The 14,618-nt window shown below is 57.5% G+C and overlaps 3 protein-coding genes across 3 annotated transcripts; 1 reads left to right on the top strand and 2 right to left on the bottom strand.

The window, feature by feature from the left end:
* Positions 1-5,730: 5,730 nt before the first annotated feature.
* On the top strand, positions 5,731-6,484 carry COL26b_000693 (uncharacterized protein; the record flags this gene model as incomplete). Its single annotated transcript, XM_053173658.1, has 2 exons — positions 5,731-6,144; positions 6,209-6,484. The coding sequence occupies 2 exons, from the start codon at positions 5,731-5,733 to the stop codon at positions 6,482-6,484; spliced, it is 690 nt and encodes a 229-aa protein (XP_053042215.1).
* A 2,182-nt stretch (positions 6,485-8,666) lies between these two features.
* On the bottom strand, positions 8,667-11,281 carry COL26b_000692 (uncharacterized protein; the record flags this gene model as incomplete). Its single annotated transcript, XM_053173657.1, has 2 exons — positions 8,667-9,630; positions 9,681-11,281. The coding sequence occupies 2 exons, from the start codon at positions 11,279-11,281 to the stop codon at positions 8,667-8,669; spliced, it is 2,565 nt and encodes an 854-aa protein (XP_053042214.1).
* Positions 11,282-12,555: 1,274 nt separating this feature from the next.
* On the bottom strand, positions 12,556-13,667 carry COL26b_000691 (uncharacterized protein; the record flags this gene model as incomplete). Its single annotated transcript, XM_053173656.1, has 2 exons — positions 12,556-13,299; positions 13,353-13,667. The coding sequence occupies 2 exons, from the start codon at positions 13,665-13,667 to the stop codon at positions 12,556-12,558; spliced, it is 1,059 nt and encodes a 352-aa protein (XP_053042213.1).
* Positions 13,668-14,618: the final 951 nt, after the last annotated feature.

Raw genomic sequence — 14,618 nt, 5'->3', positions numbered from 1 at the left:
AGAGGCAGAAGCAGGAGTAGAGGCATAGGACAGGACCGGACACGGAGGGACGTACTTTATTGACATTTTGAAGGGGAACGGCTCTCGCAGCTGCAGCGCAGAGCTTCCTAGTTCGTCTCAGCAGCGAGTTGAGGGTTGCGTGGGAGTGGGCAAGGTCGGTAGCGGCAGGGCTTGCAGAGAAGCTTCGGAGATCTGGATGCTTGTGGTGGGGTGGATCCCTGAGGCACAGGGGAGGTACCTAGTAGCAGTGGGCGTGGTGCCGCGTTCTGGGCAGCGGCGTCGGCGGCGTCGGCGGCGTTGGCGGGTGGTGGTGAAGGGCCTTGGACTCTGATACAGGTTGAGAGAGGGAGGAAGCAGAGGCCGGTCGATAGCGCCAGGTAGCTGCGGATAAAGAGGGCAAGGTAAGGCAAGGTGAAAGTCAGGTCGGCAAGGTAAGGTATGGTAGGGTTAAGGCCGGCAGGGTTAGTTGCGTGAGCCGTGAGGTATAGAGGTAGGCAGGTACACAGATACTTGGAGAAACAGCGCCAGTAGGAGTTGAGGTTGGAACAAGGCAGACGTTTGGATGAGGTACTGCTCTGCTCTGCCTGCTAGTAGGTGGTGTGTCTGTCTGCCCCTCTAGGCCTCAGAAGGGCGACAGTCCGAAGCTGCTAGTAAGACGACGGTGGCTGGGGAAGTTCGGATGCGTAGGTAATAGAGGTGGGGGCAGGTGCCGCGACAGACAAAACAATGGTGTGATGGGATGGGATGGCCAGGCGGGCAGGCAAGCTTGTAGCAGTCGACGCTCATCAACCTGAGGTGAGATGGGCGTGGATGCGGATAAGGTCGACAAGGTGACAAGGTGATGTACGAGTGCGTGCCCTTGTTGGAGGTGACGGGACCAGGTGAGGGAGGAGACGAGAAGTACCTGGCGGTACGAACGAATGCTGCCCGGATAGACAGCGGTAGCGGTGCCCGGACGGAAGACTGCACAGAACGGGCGGATCCAATGGGGACGGAGGGCGTGGGTAGTGCTCCCAGGTTGAGGTGACTGGCTGGTGTCTCTGTATGGCTGAGTCTTTCTGATTCTGTTTGTCTGGGTCGGGGGTCTTGGTCTGAAGGTTCTGGGTTTGGGTCTGGTTCTAGGTCTAAATCTGGAGAATGTTGGCTGCGGCACCGTGCTTTGGATTTTTACGGCATGGACGGGAAGTGACGACGACATTAATCGACTGGTAGTTGTTTGATGCCTGGTGCTTGGTTGTCACTTGTTTGCTCCCGACATATCATCTTTTTCTCTCTCTCCATCTACCGCTCTGCCTGCCTGCTTACTGCGTCCCAGAGTTTGTTTGGCAGTAGAAGCTCTCTGAAAAGTCACTGCCCCAGCTTGTCCCCAACCTTTTTCCACAGATGAAGAATGATGGAGAGTTTGGTATCCGTGCGAATAGAATCCTTCTCGTTCGTCCGCCAGCTGCAGCTGCAGCGAGAGAGGTGTGGACGAGGTGCCAGCGACATGGGCCCTGCTGGTCAGAACTGCTGCAGCCCAGAGAATCTGGACGAATAGGCTGGGCGCTTGGCCGGGGTTGGCTGGGCCGATTCTGTGCGACCGCTGCACGCGCAGAACCTGGGAGACTTTACTTTTTGTAGCGGCCACTATCCTGTGTCTCCTCCTGGGCTGGCTTCTGTGCCTGTGCGCGCACACTGCGTCTGCAGCAACATACATGGCGTCCCACGTCCGTTGTTAATGCAATTTTGGTGAGATGCGGAGCTTGAGGCGACGTCGTCCCTGCAGCCGGCCAATCGACAGCGCCCGTGGTCTGTACTTGATCTGATCCAGACGTCCTGCGTGGTAGTCGAACCGCAGCCAACCTGCCTGGCGGCGCATTTGTGGAAAAGGTGCTCAAGTTGCCCCGTCCCTTCTCCCGGGGAGCCATGTCCATGTTGATTGCTTGCCGTGATAATAAGACGTGACTAAGGACCGAGGACGGCGTCATGACTTGGGGTTGGGATCTCTAATCTCCAATACCCGGCAGGCCTTGTCGCAACAGTAACCGCAGACCGCAGACCGCAGAACCGGAGACAACATGTCGCGACTACCTATCCGCACCGACCGAAGGTAGGCGTTCTGTCGTGTATCTGTATCTGCAAAGGTACGATGGCCTGCGAACTAGGGACCTCGGGATGGACGCGCCGATCCTTTCGCACCCAACTTGAGCCAGGAACCCTCGTCTTGAAACAAGGTCTGCGAGGGGCAGCCGTCATGTGCAGGCCGTCGCATGGCATAGCATTGCGTTGATGTCGCCGCCGCCACGTCTGGATTGGCTCGGTGAGCCGCACTTCACCATGACTGCAACGACAGTCAATGGAGGCTTCCGTTTGTTGCTTCGTGCCAAGGCATGGGCGTCTAGCTTGTCTCGTCGGATTTCCCAGAATGGAAGTGAACCATGTCGCTGATGGATTCGCCGAGATGATGGCCGTCATGTGAATCCAGGGACGTCGCTGTCTTGGTGCCTAAAGCTCACGAAGTCCTAGGGCAGACGACAAGTACCCGACGCAGGAGGATGACGGCTTGATAGCGAGGGAAGATACCAATCTGGGGTGACGAAGAGACACCAGGAGGAATCTGATATTGGGCACAAGTCTAGTGTTAGACCTGAGGCTTCTGTAGCGGCCTCCGAGTGTAAGGTGGCGGCTATCGACGCCCCAACGCCTTCAAGCCGACGCAACGCGTGGCGCGGCTTGTCTCATGCGGACAAATCCCAGAGTTGTCAAGTCATTTTGCGTGTTTTGGAAAAAGAAAGAATTCGCGCGCCTCCGAGTCCTGGGTGCTGACTCGTAAATTGAATGGCAGCGGTTCAGATGCAGGTTCAGCTTAACCCTCGACGCCCTTTCAACTCTTGCGTCTTCTCTAGGTCTCTAGACTCTTCAGTAGGGGTAGCGGGTTGTCGTCCAGTGTTTTGCCGTCAGACACGAGGATGATCTTCAGCGGGCCGGGACATTCCTTGACATGTCGATTGGCATTGGGACAGATGCACCATCGATGGGCCATACGTTGGAGAGAGACTCCAATGATGGGGGCAGATTTACGGTTGCGGTTGCAGTGCGAGGGACATGCCATGGGCGCCAACGAGGTGTTTCGCTCGGCAACATGGCTGGCCGATCCAGTGACTGGTCGACTGGACTGGACCCTGGGCATGTCCAGCACCAAGGGCTTGTCCATGTCCATGTCCCTGGCGAGTGAGCGTGGGCGTCGTTCCGCTTAGAACCCGGCAACAAACGGAGATCTCTGGGGGCGTAAGCAGGCCCTGGTTGAGTGGAGGTCGAGGAGCAAGACTGGAGGTGGTTGACGGTACCAGACGGGCTCTGGAGGAGAGGACGTCGATGGGGCCAGTGACGAGAGTCCGTGTCATGTCATTGGAGTCTCTGGCGACCTGGTATCTCCCGTCGATGCGCGATTGGTTGTGGTTGGTGAGGGGTAGGGCCAGAAATTGAGGCCAGTGTTGCATTGCCAATGATGGGCGAGGTCGATTTAGAAGACCAGGTGCAGCGGTTGCAGATTGCAGGCCGGTGAGGTGAGGGCGACAGCAATCGCATCACATTTGAGATCTCGGTCAAGAACTCTGTCTGGGAAGACCCTCCGCGGCAAGTCCTGGGATGAGATTGGATTGGATACCACACTGCACTCGAAGTTGCCTTTACTTTTTTGGCCTTTACCGAAGGTGTGCGTGCGCAGCTATTCCAGGTAGGTACCTCCAGACAGGCCCATTGAATCGTTGTTTCCGTTTGCTTTTGATTACCTCAAGTCACGGCAAGAACTACGGACAACTTACCTGGGTATGTACCTTACTCCATGAATGGCACGAAATGGAAGGGGCGGCACCTGGCCAACACCCGATGCAACCGCTTTCTTTCTGTGAAAGGAAAGGAAGGGAAGGGGAGGGGAGGAAGGGAAGCCGCTGCTCCTGCTGGTGGATGTGATAAGTGCAACTGCAACAGCAACTGCGACTGCAACTGCCTGCACTCCGTGGTGACTTCCGCTTGGAATCATGAAGTGTGCGGTGCATGTGGAGCTGCAGGTGCGTCCGCCTATCGCCACGTGAGGCCGGCACGATAAGATTCTTCTTCTCGGAGGCAAGAACATGGACTCTACGTATGTAGTAAGGTAGGTCTTTCCATGTCTACAGGAGCAAGCAAGTGAGGCAGGAACCTAAGGCAGTCAGTCTTCTTCCCTGCCTTGCTTGCATCCCGTGATCCAATCCGTCCAATTGCTTTCTTGTACCTGCACCGCCATTGAGTTCAGCTCGGCTCGGCTCTGCTCTCGCACAGAAAGGAAGGGGCGACAAACTGCTCCTGGCCGCCAACGACGGGAATTGCAGGGTGTGTTGCTGCTCGTCTCCATCTAGCCGCAGCAACTCCCACAACCAAACGAGGTAAAATCTAATACCTCAGAGGTACCCGACTTTCACCAGCGGATCCAGACGAGTCCGCCCTGGACCAGCCAACTCATTCTTCGTCTCTTCATTCGTCTGTTCCAACTTTGACCGCCGGTCCGCCTGCTTCTGCTTCTGCTCGGTGCAGGTTCTGCCCGCCCCCTTCCAGGAACAGGAAGACGTTCCCCGGGCCACAGTCTCCATCTCGGACACTTGCAACGGTCCATTTCGAAGACGACCTCTCGACTCGTTGACCTTGCTTGGCTGATTCCCCGTCTGCTTACTCGACTACGGATACTTCCAACAAAATCTCGTCGTGCGGCGCAGCGAGCTGCATGGGAAGCGAGCGCACACAGAATATCGACTTTGCGCATTCCCCCCGCCATACAAACCTCACTGCCATCAACAGCCAGTGTCAAAACCACTCCCACTTACACCTACACCACCACCGAGTTGCGACTCGCCCAACCACCCAGTCAAGCTTGCCAAGGACGGATGATACCTTACACAAGAACGGCTCGCAACACACAACACACGTTTCTCGGACATAATCCGCCAATGGCTTTGTGTGTCATGTCCAATTGAGCAGTGCAGCAGCCCCCGATGCTGCTGCAAGTTGCAACTGCGCTCCAACTCCACAGTCTCACTTCGTGCTCGCCCGCGCCTATGCCTTTCCGGACTCTATTCCGGTCCGCGTCTGTCCCCTAGACCCGGTTGACGGGCAGCGGGCCACCGCTTGCTTCAGCAGCGCCTTATTCGAAGCCAATGCACCAAAGTCGGGTCACCTCTCTCGCACCACAACGGAGGAGTCGTCGGCCTGCTTTCCCCTCTAGGCCGCCTTTACCAGGCCAACGCTGCTGCAACAAACGTCGACCAACGCCCCTGCAGGGAACAATTGCGCGAAGCACCTGGAAGGCCGCGCACCCGCCAAGGAGACACTGCATCTGTTCGAACCTGCCGCAACGTGCCTTCCACACGTCCGTCTCCCCCACCAAACATAAGCCTCCAACCTGCATTCCAGCAAGTCCACACTGGCTTCTGGAACCGCCTCTGATTGGGCACCGACTGCCTCGGCGGCTCCCGAGCGTCGAGGATCCCCGAGCCCCGTACCGTAGCCGCGGCCAACTTCAGAGAGCCAACAACGCCATTCAATGGTTGACGCTTGTTGTTGTTGCTGAATCCTTCTCCAAATACTTGCTATCAATATCGCCTGACCGATCCTGCTGTCTTGATAACGCCATTGCCAAAGTCCAACTTTCTCGGCCGTCTCTCGCATTTCCTCTTCAGCTGTCCACCTGTTGTTGCCTATTGGTCGCTTTACGTCATAATGTCCGCCACGGAAGATGCCCGCATCGCAGCTCTCCAGAAATACACCGCCTGTGACATATCAGACGCCCTCGTCAAGCTCAAAGTCCCTGGGGCTGGATTCTTGCCCGACCTCCAGCTCCTCGGCCAATCAACCCCTGCAGATGCTCCCATTACCATAGCACCGGCGTCCACCATACTATTTGCAAGGAAGGGTGAAAAGCTGGAGTCGCCCCCGGCCAACATCCCCAAAGACACCCATTGGGCAGACATCACCGAGCCAGGAACCATTGTGATCATCAGGCAGCCCGATGGTCAGAAGAACGCCGTCTGCGGGGGCATTATGGCCGTCAGGATGAAGGTCCGCCAAGCCAAGGCGGTCGTCGTCGTGGGTCGTGCGAGGGATCTGGACGAACTGACCAGTACGGGCCTTCCCGTGAGTTGAGTCGATTCATGTTGCGTCCGGGCGGACAGCACCAACAGTGGCTAAATGACTGCAGATCTGGTCGCGAGGCATGTCCACCGTCGGCGCAGGGGCGGAGAGCTCGCCGTGGGCAGTCCAGGTGCCAATCGCCGTTGACGGGACAGTCGTCAACCCTGGCGATCTCGTTTTTGCTGACCCAGTCAATGGAGTCGTTGTCATTCCCAAGGACAAGACCGACCAGGTGTTGGAGCTCCTGCCGAAGCTGACGGCAGCTGACGACAAGGTCAAGGAAGACGTGCTGAAAGGCACGAGCGTCTTTGACGCCTTCAAGGCTCACCGGAGCAACCTCTAGCTCCTGTCCGCTACTGCTGCAGGTTATGATTGGATTATGCAGTCAAGTGTTTGAATAAGGCGGTCAGACAACAGAAACATGCTCTGAACGAAGGAGATCCCGCCAGCCACCTCCGACTTGTCCATTCAGAGCTCGAGTGTCCGTCACCGCGCTCCTGTGCCGTTGATCCTCCGTCATCGACCTGTTTTAATCACCTCCCGAAGAGGTAGTTGAAGGAAAGACGTCCATCCCGAAAAACCTCCCGTCTCCGCCCAACCAGCCAAGACCGCTTACAACCCTATATCCCCTGCCCGCCCATCGGTGCCCCAAGGAACGCACTGATCTTTTCTGTGTATTGGTATCCATCCCATGAACCCTACCGAGTCCCAAAGGTCCCTTTTGCCAAACCCAAAACCCCGACTGTTGCCGGCTTATTCGGCATCTGGGCCCTCGTCGTCGGGTTCCAACACACCAGGGTCTCCAGGGTACCTGTCAGATATCACATTCCCAGCGACGGGAATAATATCGAGGCCTGGGCGCTAGGACGTGGAAAAAATCCCTCTCAAAGAAAAAAAAAGCACACACAAAAAGGCTCCTCTCGCTTGACAGAGTTTCGATTGGCATGATTACCTGATCACATGGGCCCGGGTTGGTTAATATCCCTCCGACTCATGGTTCCGGGGAGTGGGCCGAGATTGATATCACTGTCACTTTTCGGGTGCCGTATCCTCGCCTTCCTGTCCCGCCGTGTACAGCTTTTCAGTAACGTAAACTCTTCCATAATGCTCAACGTTCCCGACGTTATCGTGTCTGTGCTCTCTTGCCTGACCATCAACACTGCCCCATGATGCTCGGGTAATCGTCTCGTAGGCTGGATAAACTCCAACCCAGAAGGCACCGGTAGCTCGCAGAAAGAGGCGTTGATGTGGCAAAGATCGTCGTCGAGGACCGTAGCCTGGTCTAATCACATCCTCTGGCAGACATGATACCATGCAGTAGTCGAAAGAACCCAAAGTTTAGGGTAGATACTACCAAACCCGCCCTGTCATCTGTCCTCTGTCACAGGCATGTTCACCGAACCCTTCGCTAGAGACAGCCTGGTTTCCTAGCATCTGCCCGGCTACCTTTCCCGCGTACCAAGTAAGGTACCCTTGCAACTGTATTTCGATGAAGAATAATAGCAGTTGAGACGACGATGGTAGAAACAAAAATGGCGACGACAGTAAGGCAGAGTACACACGAGCCCGCAAGAGAGGTAGCAGGTCATCCGTCAGTCTAGCAGCAGCAGCAGCGGCAGGCGACAGAGTTAAAACAACGCCATCACAATCACTAAGCTTGTCTTCGTGGACCTCTGTACCAATGACAGCCACGGCGCGGCGTCCGAGACCGCGATGTGACGGAGCTAGACAAGACCAACGACTTGAGAACGCCAGTACATGCATCGTCACCCTTCAATTACTGAGCCCGACAGCAGTGGTCCAATTAGTCTTGAACTTGACTCCCACCGTGACATCTTACACGTCGCAGCGTGCCATACATCATCATCATCATCATCATCAACCTCACGACATTGAAAAGTAATAACCCAAGATTCATAAAAACGAACGGCGCAAATTTTGCTTTTTCTATGTATGATGATCATCAATTCATAAACGTTGCCCATTTCATGAGAAGCATTAGGCAGCATGATGGCGGTGGCGTTGGCGTTGGCGTTGTGTCCCTCTCCGTGTGCATGCGTGTGTGTGTTTGTATAAAAGAAAAAAAGTGGAAAAGGAAAAGAAAACCAAACTCTGCCCAATGTTCCCAACACCCCAATGCAAGACGACACACACACACACATCACACACCCACAGTAGAAGGAAACCAAGCGGGAGGGGAAAAGGGAGAAGAGACCAAAAGACCATGAGACAAAAACACACTCGACATGAAAACTCCCCCAATCTCCCCAAATCAAATAAAAAAAAGTGTTCCTAGCAGAGCCAGCGCCGGGCTGAGCCGCGATTCGTCTCCAATCGGAGGATGACGAGGGACCATAGGCCTTGGGCGGTGGTGCTCTCGAGGCATTACTGACACTGAGGGGGGAGCCGACCACGTCAAGCCAGCTCTCTCCCCCATCCTGTTTGTTCATTTTGGTCCGGATTCATCTGATGTACAATAGTTGAGAGCGTTTTCCGGGTGACTCTTTCGGGGAGTGACGGCGTTCCTATGACAGCCAGACGTCCCTCTCCTTGGCAGGGGTCCGTCCCGGCTGGCGGTCCAACCCGAAATCGAGCTTCGGGATCTCAATCTTGGGCGCGGGCTCGACGGGCTTCTTGACCGGGCTCTTCTTTGCGGGACTAGCGCCCCGCGACTCCGGAGGCGGGCCGTAGCGGACGTCCCTCGCGTCCCAGCCGTCCTCGGTGGCGGCGGCGACCCAGCAGCGGAGGGCCTCGTGCACGCAGCCGTAGAACTTTTCTTTGCAGAGCCGGAGACTGCCGCCGAGGACCTTTTCCCAGCCGGAGATGCGGAGGTCGTTGCGAAGGGCGTTGCGCTGGTCCGCCGTCGGTGTGCAGGCGATGATGGCGTTCATCAGGTCGAGGTGGGAGGCGAGGTAATTCGTTGCATCCCACTCCACGCCACCCACGTATGGAGCGGCCGGGACGGGCGGGCGCTCCGAGGGGAAGTGCCTGTGCATATAACCATAAGGCTCGGGAGTGCTGCCGTTGATAATGGCGCTCAGGGGTGCGCCGCCCTTGGTTGACATTTCCGAGGGCAAGGCGATGACGTTCAGATGGTGGAGGAAGATCCAAAAGACTTCCTTGGTGACGCTTACGACCTCCTTGTTCCAGACGGTATAAGGGCGGTCTTTGCGCATCTCCAAAACGAAGCCGAGGGGCCGCTCTTCTTCCTTGGGCTGGGGGTTGCGCAGGTAGCCGAGCATCGTCTTGGCGCGGACGACACGCTCTGGCGGAGTGGCGGACTCGATGTATGTAAATAACACTGACGTGATGATGTTACGCGTGGTAAATTCACTTGGACCCTTCTTCTCGGGGTCGAATAGCATATGCAAAAGTTTCGGGAAGAGGTCGGCATGAATCGAGTGAAGGTACTGCAAGGCCAGGGCCGTGGTGCACAGGGCCTTGAGGCAGAGGAGGTTCTCATGGAGGAGAGCATCTTCATGTTCCTCTCTGTTGCATGTTAGTCCATCATCCTAGTCATCACTAAAGGGTAAACGCACCTCCACTCAACTGCCAGAATGCGGTTGAGCAGCCCGACAATCTCCTCCATACCGCCCTGCTTGATGAAGTCCTCGGTCCAGGAGACCGTCTCATTCCTCAGCAGCAGGCGCAGCTTGTGTAGCTTCCCGACCTCGACGAGTTCCGGCTTCTGCACCTTGCGCAGATACGAAACATAGTCGCCCGGCCCCTGGCCGAACTTGATCTTAGAAAGAATGCCGTTGCTTGCGGTGGAGCTCGCCGCCGACACTGGCCGCTCGCTCGTGACGCTCTCCGTCGACTTGCTCCTGAAGTGGCGGCCGATGGATGAGGAGTCGCCCTTGGACTTCTTCGTCGGCGAGCTGGACGCCGATTGGTCCTTTTTGCGTGAGAGGGTGAAGCTCCTTCCCCTGCTGCGTTTGGACTGCGGGACCTCTTCCTTGTCTGAGCCCGCATTCGGCGCAGCAGAGGCTGGCTCGTTGGCGCCTTCGTTGCCGGCTGCCTCCTTTGCCGCCATCTCGGCCCAGTCTTGGCGGATAAACTCCATCTTGATCGTGTCGGCGAGGTTCCGCATCTTGTAACGCTGGTTCTCGGGGATGTTGCGCCGGTCGAGCATAGCCTCCAGGTGCTGGTCGATCTCCTTGGGATCGATTGGCCGGTCTGGGGTCTCAACCGGTGATTTCGTCTTGGTCGTCTTTTGCGACATGGCCGAGAAAGCCGTGAACAGCTTTGGCCGCTGGACTTTGCTGGTGATCCTCTCTGACGAAGACGGCTCCCGACCGTTAGCCGGTGGCCTACTACGCAGGTCCTGTGTGGATTCGTGCTTCGATATCGCCGTGGACGGATGATACGACTTGGGCCGCTGCTTCTTGGGGGCCATGGCGTCATTTGACGACGCCTCGCTCCCGTATCGCCCGCTGCCGTGGTCAAACGACTGTTTCCCTCGCAGCCCCGTGCTCCCGAGATCCTGGCTGCAGAACTGCGCGTATATGGGCGGCGCGGGCCCGCCGACGCCGTTGGCGGACATGTCGGCGCTCGACGTCGAGCTCGGCGGGGTGCGGTTCTCCTTGTCCTTGGCCATGCGGCGCTCGTCCTCCTTCTCCTTGGAGGAGGTCTTGTTGAGGGACAGCGTCGACTTGGGGCGCGACAGGAAGCCGGCGAGGTTCGTGCTGGACTTTGTCTTCTTGGGCTTCTCGGGGGACACGTCGCGGGACTTGCGGGCTTCCTTGGTGAGGCCCTTGAGGGACAGGGTGCTGAAGGTGGATTTTGTCGGGGAGCGTGATCGGTCGCGTCGGTCGTCGTCTGGCAGCTTCCGCGGGGAGCCGCCCTGCTGGGAGTTTCCGTTCAGCTCGCCGAGGGCGCCGAAGCCTTCGGTGCGGAGGGGAGACGGCGGAGGCAGCATCTTCCCCTCGAGGCGGTCGTAGGCGGCTTGGATGTGTTGGGAGGAGGAGGTGGTGGTGGTTGTTGTTGTTGTGATCTGGACGGACGGCGGGGACGTGAAGAGCGCGGAGCCCTCAGACTGGTTACGTCGGTGGATGAAGCTTTTGAGAACGGAGGACCTGGGGCGGCGGCCGCTCTCGACTGGTCCTCCCCCATTGTTATCGCCTTCGACAGCGGAGCCCATTGTCGTGGGAATGGGCTTTGGCTCGCGGGGGGGTGGTGGAGGAGAGACAGGGTCCTGCTGGTTCAGGTTTGGATGAAAACAATGCCCGGATGGAATGCTAGCCAAGTTTTTCGTGTGATGGACCGTCGCCCGTTGCCCAGTCTAGCGGAAAGGATATTGGAGAAGGGTGGGCGGCAGTTGGAAAGTAAAAACAACAGACGTCAGTAAGTCCAATGCTTTCTGTGTGATGATGAAGTCTCGCCCCGAACAGCTGTTGGTGCTTCGTTCGGCTCACACCATTGTTGGGGAAGAGGAAGAAGATGATGCTGCAACGCTCTTTTGGGAAGAGGGAGATTGGCGTAAAGCCAGACTGTCGACCCGGGTTGCGGAATTGCTATTGTTTGTCGTTGCAATAAGAAAAGTTTCGGGGGGAGGATGACGGGGGGAGAGGCGTAGGTAGGATTTTGGGGGGGCGGCAAGATGGGACACACACACACGGGTAACGGGACGGGCTGGCAGTGCGGTGCTGTGCTGTGGGTGGTAAGGTAGGTAGTCGGTGAGCTACTCGTACAATGTGGTTGGTAAGGTGCTCGATGGTGGCCAGCGATGTTTATCCTGGCCCGTCGCCTGGGTGACGGGTGGGCCTTCCCCCCCGTTGGACGTGCCCGCCTTATCTTATCGGCCGTGCAACGCGCCTGCAGCTTGGGGTTCACTGCATTTTGGTCTGTTTTTTTTCGTGCGGGGCGGCCCGGCAGGAGTGGGGCCGCGCCGGCGGAGTCGGCGTCGAGACGGAGGTTGTAGTCTGGCGGGGACCTTTCGTTTTGTGTAGTTCTTCCAACGCCAGAACGTCATCAGGGTCCTGGGTCTTGTCTGCTGGGTCTAGCAGCATGACGTGCAGTTGATGGTGATTTTGTCAGTGTTGCACAGGATATGTATTCATATTTCGTGAGTTTACACAAAGAAGTAGGACTCGGATTCTTTGTTCAACAATGCATTGTATGTTGCCCTCGGCGAACACAACCATGTCTGGTAGATGCGTTGTATTCTTCTCTGATCGCCTCCATAATTTCGGAGCGAAAACATCATAATCGTTTGCGACGCTGGCGGAGAACTTTAAATCTTGAATTACCATCTGGCCTGCGAGGATTCACCGAATCCGTGTCTATATCCACCAACGCCAACCCAATGGTCCGGTTCTAATTCCATGCCACCACCGCGTGCCCATAACTTCATAGCCCACAGCTACATTTCCTGCCAACCAATGTCTCTCTATCGCCGGTATCTCCTAACCCGCCCTACCAACTCATCAACCCCTTGGCCCGATCAAACCCACCCCTCAACTGCGTCTCCGGCTTGACAACCTTCCCCTGCAAAATCGTATACCGCACCAGATTCTCGCAATCCTTCGGCTTCACCCTCGCCAGCCAAATACACTGCGCCGCCCCCACATCCTCCTCCTCCGGAAGCACCACCTTCGGCTGCACCTTAATCTCCTCTCCCTTCGCCCTCTCCACCTCGTCCAGCCCAAACGCGTCCGGCCGCCGGTACACCATCACGTTCGCACTGTACTTATGCCCGCCCACATGGCTAATAAAGTAAATCCCCACCCCGCCAGGCCTCTCGTCGTCCATGTCGCGGAACAGGCCCAGCGGCCGCAGGTGGCGCTCGAGCTCCTTGCGGAGCAGCGGCGCCGACTGCCCGCAGCGCGCGTCCCGCGTCTTCTGCGAGCAGAGCAGGATGAGCGCGCTGTGCGGGCACGGGCGGCGGGACATCTGCGGGGGAATCGCCAGAGAAGAAGCGTCGCCGGTCTCGGTGCCGTTTGTGGATGCGACGGGGACGGAGGCCGGCAGGGCCAGCGGCGCGAGCGGGTCCGTGTTCGTGGGCGCCTTGTCGACGAACTCGGTGATGAGCTCCGGTACGCGCTTCGGGGTGACGTGGTCGATGATCACGAAGGCGGGGAGGAGGAGAACGGTCGTGGGCTCGGCGTAGTCGTTGTGGTGTGTCGGCGTGGGGATGTTGGAGGCGGAGAGCATTAATTTCTGCGGTAGTCAGCATCCTCTCCCGCTTGTCACACTACCACCGGCAAACATACCCCGTTACTAGGCGCAGCAGCCCTCCCAATCGCCTCCATCACGCTGCCCTTCTCGTCCGCCACGTCCCTTACCCAGTCGCTCTTCCCCGTCGCCACGAGCGCGTGCGTCGCCCACCCCTTGACGTGCCCGTACAGCTCGTCGCCCTCGTCGATCTTGAAGCCCTTGGGGTACTTGACGTGGCAGCTCTCGCAGTCGTGCTTGCACTCGTCGCCGTCGACGGCCGGATCCGTCTTGGCGAATAGCTCCGTGGCAGGGACGCTGGCCTCGCCGAGCGCGAGCTTGCGCGCGCCGTTGATGAGGGTTTTGAAGACCATTGTTTCGTCGTCGTCGGGATTGTGTCTGTCGGTCTCCCTTGCGAAAAGAAGAAAAGAAGATTGCTGAATGGAAAATTACCCCCCTCCTGAGCAGAAAAAGGGAGAAAGGAAGTCGGGGAAGGGACACTTAGGTCCTTTAGGGTCGAGAGCCGCCTCTTCGCCTCAGGGCTGAATCGCGCCTGCCTTAAGCCCGTGGCGGGGGTAGAAAGGATCGGGGAACGGGCAACTGCGGCCGGCCCACCCGTTCGGACACTGGAACACCCTCAGGTCACAGTAGTGCGTCTCCGTTACCGTAGCTGTAGTGGCGGGAAGTGGGGTGGAGGGGGAATTACGAACAATACCGACGGGATGATTGGACAAACAGCACAACCCCTCCAAACAAAAAACCCCAACACAACCCACGACTCAAACGAAATCCGGAGGTAGCTGTTCGGCTTGTTCAACCGGCCGGTGCAAGTGGGATCTCCGCGCGCCGAGCCAATGGCCGTCTCCTGCTTTTTTATCGCCGGGTCAGAGACAATTGCTCTCTTCTCTGAGGGCTGGCACCAACTCCCGCGCGGCTCCTTATTAATGCTTCCCTCCCCATGGGGGCCTCGTATCGCCGAGTCTGACTCGGACTTATCTTGCTTTCTCAAGCCAAAAGACAATCTGCAAAAGAATGTGGCTCACTACAGCCTTTGCGCCGGCATTCCGTGCCGGGTCGAGGCCACGCGTGCGATTCGTCTCATATAGCGTCATACCAGCCACCCCCAACCGTCTCGAAATGTCCGTGACCTGGTGCGCCTTGGGTCCTTTTGAGTTATCAGATCCTGCCAGACGGCGGAGATACTCGGCGTTCTCCTTCTCCATCGCCGGGGTTAACTGTGATGTCGCCCCGGTCATTCCCCGTGGGTGACATTACCGCCGGCGTTGTCATCTCCAAGCATGCCATTGGCTCCGTAACAAACAACT

The sequence above is a fragment of the Colletotrichum chrysophilum genome, assembly GCF_026319265.1.
Source record: "Colletotrichum chrysophilum strain AFK26 chromosome Unknown scaffold_3, whole genome shotgun sequence".
In the NCBI taxonomy this organism is placed as follows: Eukaryota; Fungi; Ascomycota; class Sordariomycetes; order Glomerellales; family Glomerellaceae; genus Colletotrichum; species Colletotrichum chrysophilum.
Note: the sequence above shows the minus strand (reverse complement) of the source record. Positions and strands in the feature narration are given on the sequence as shown.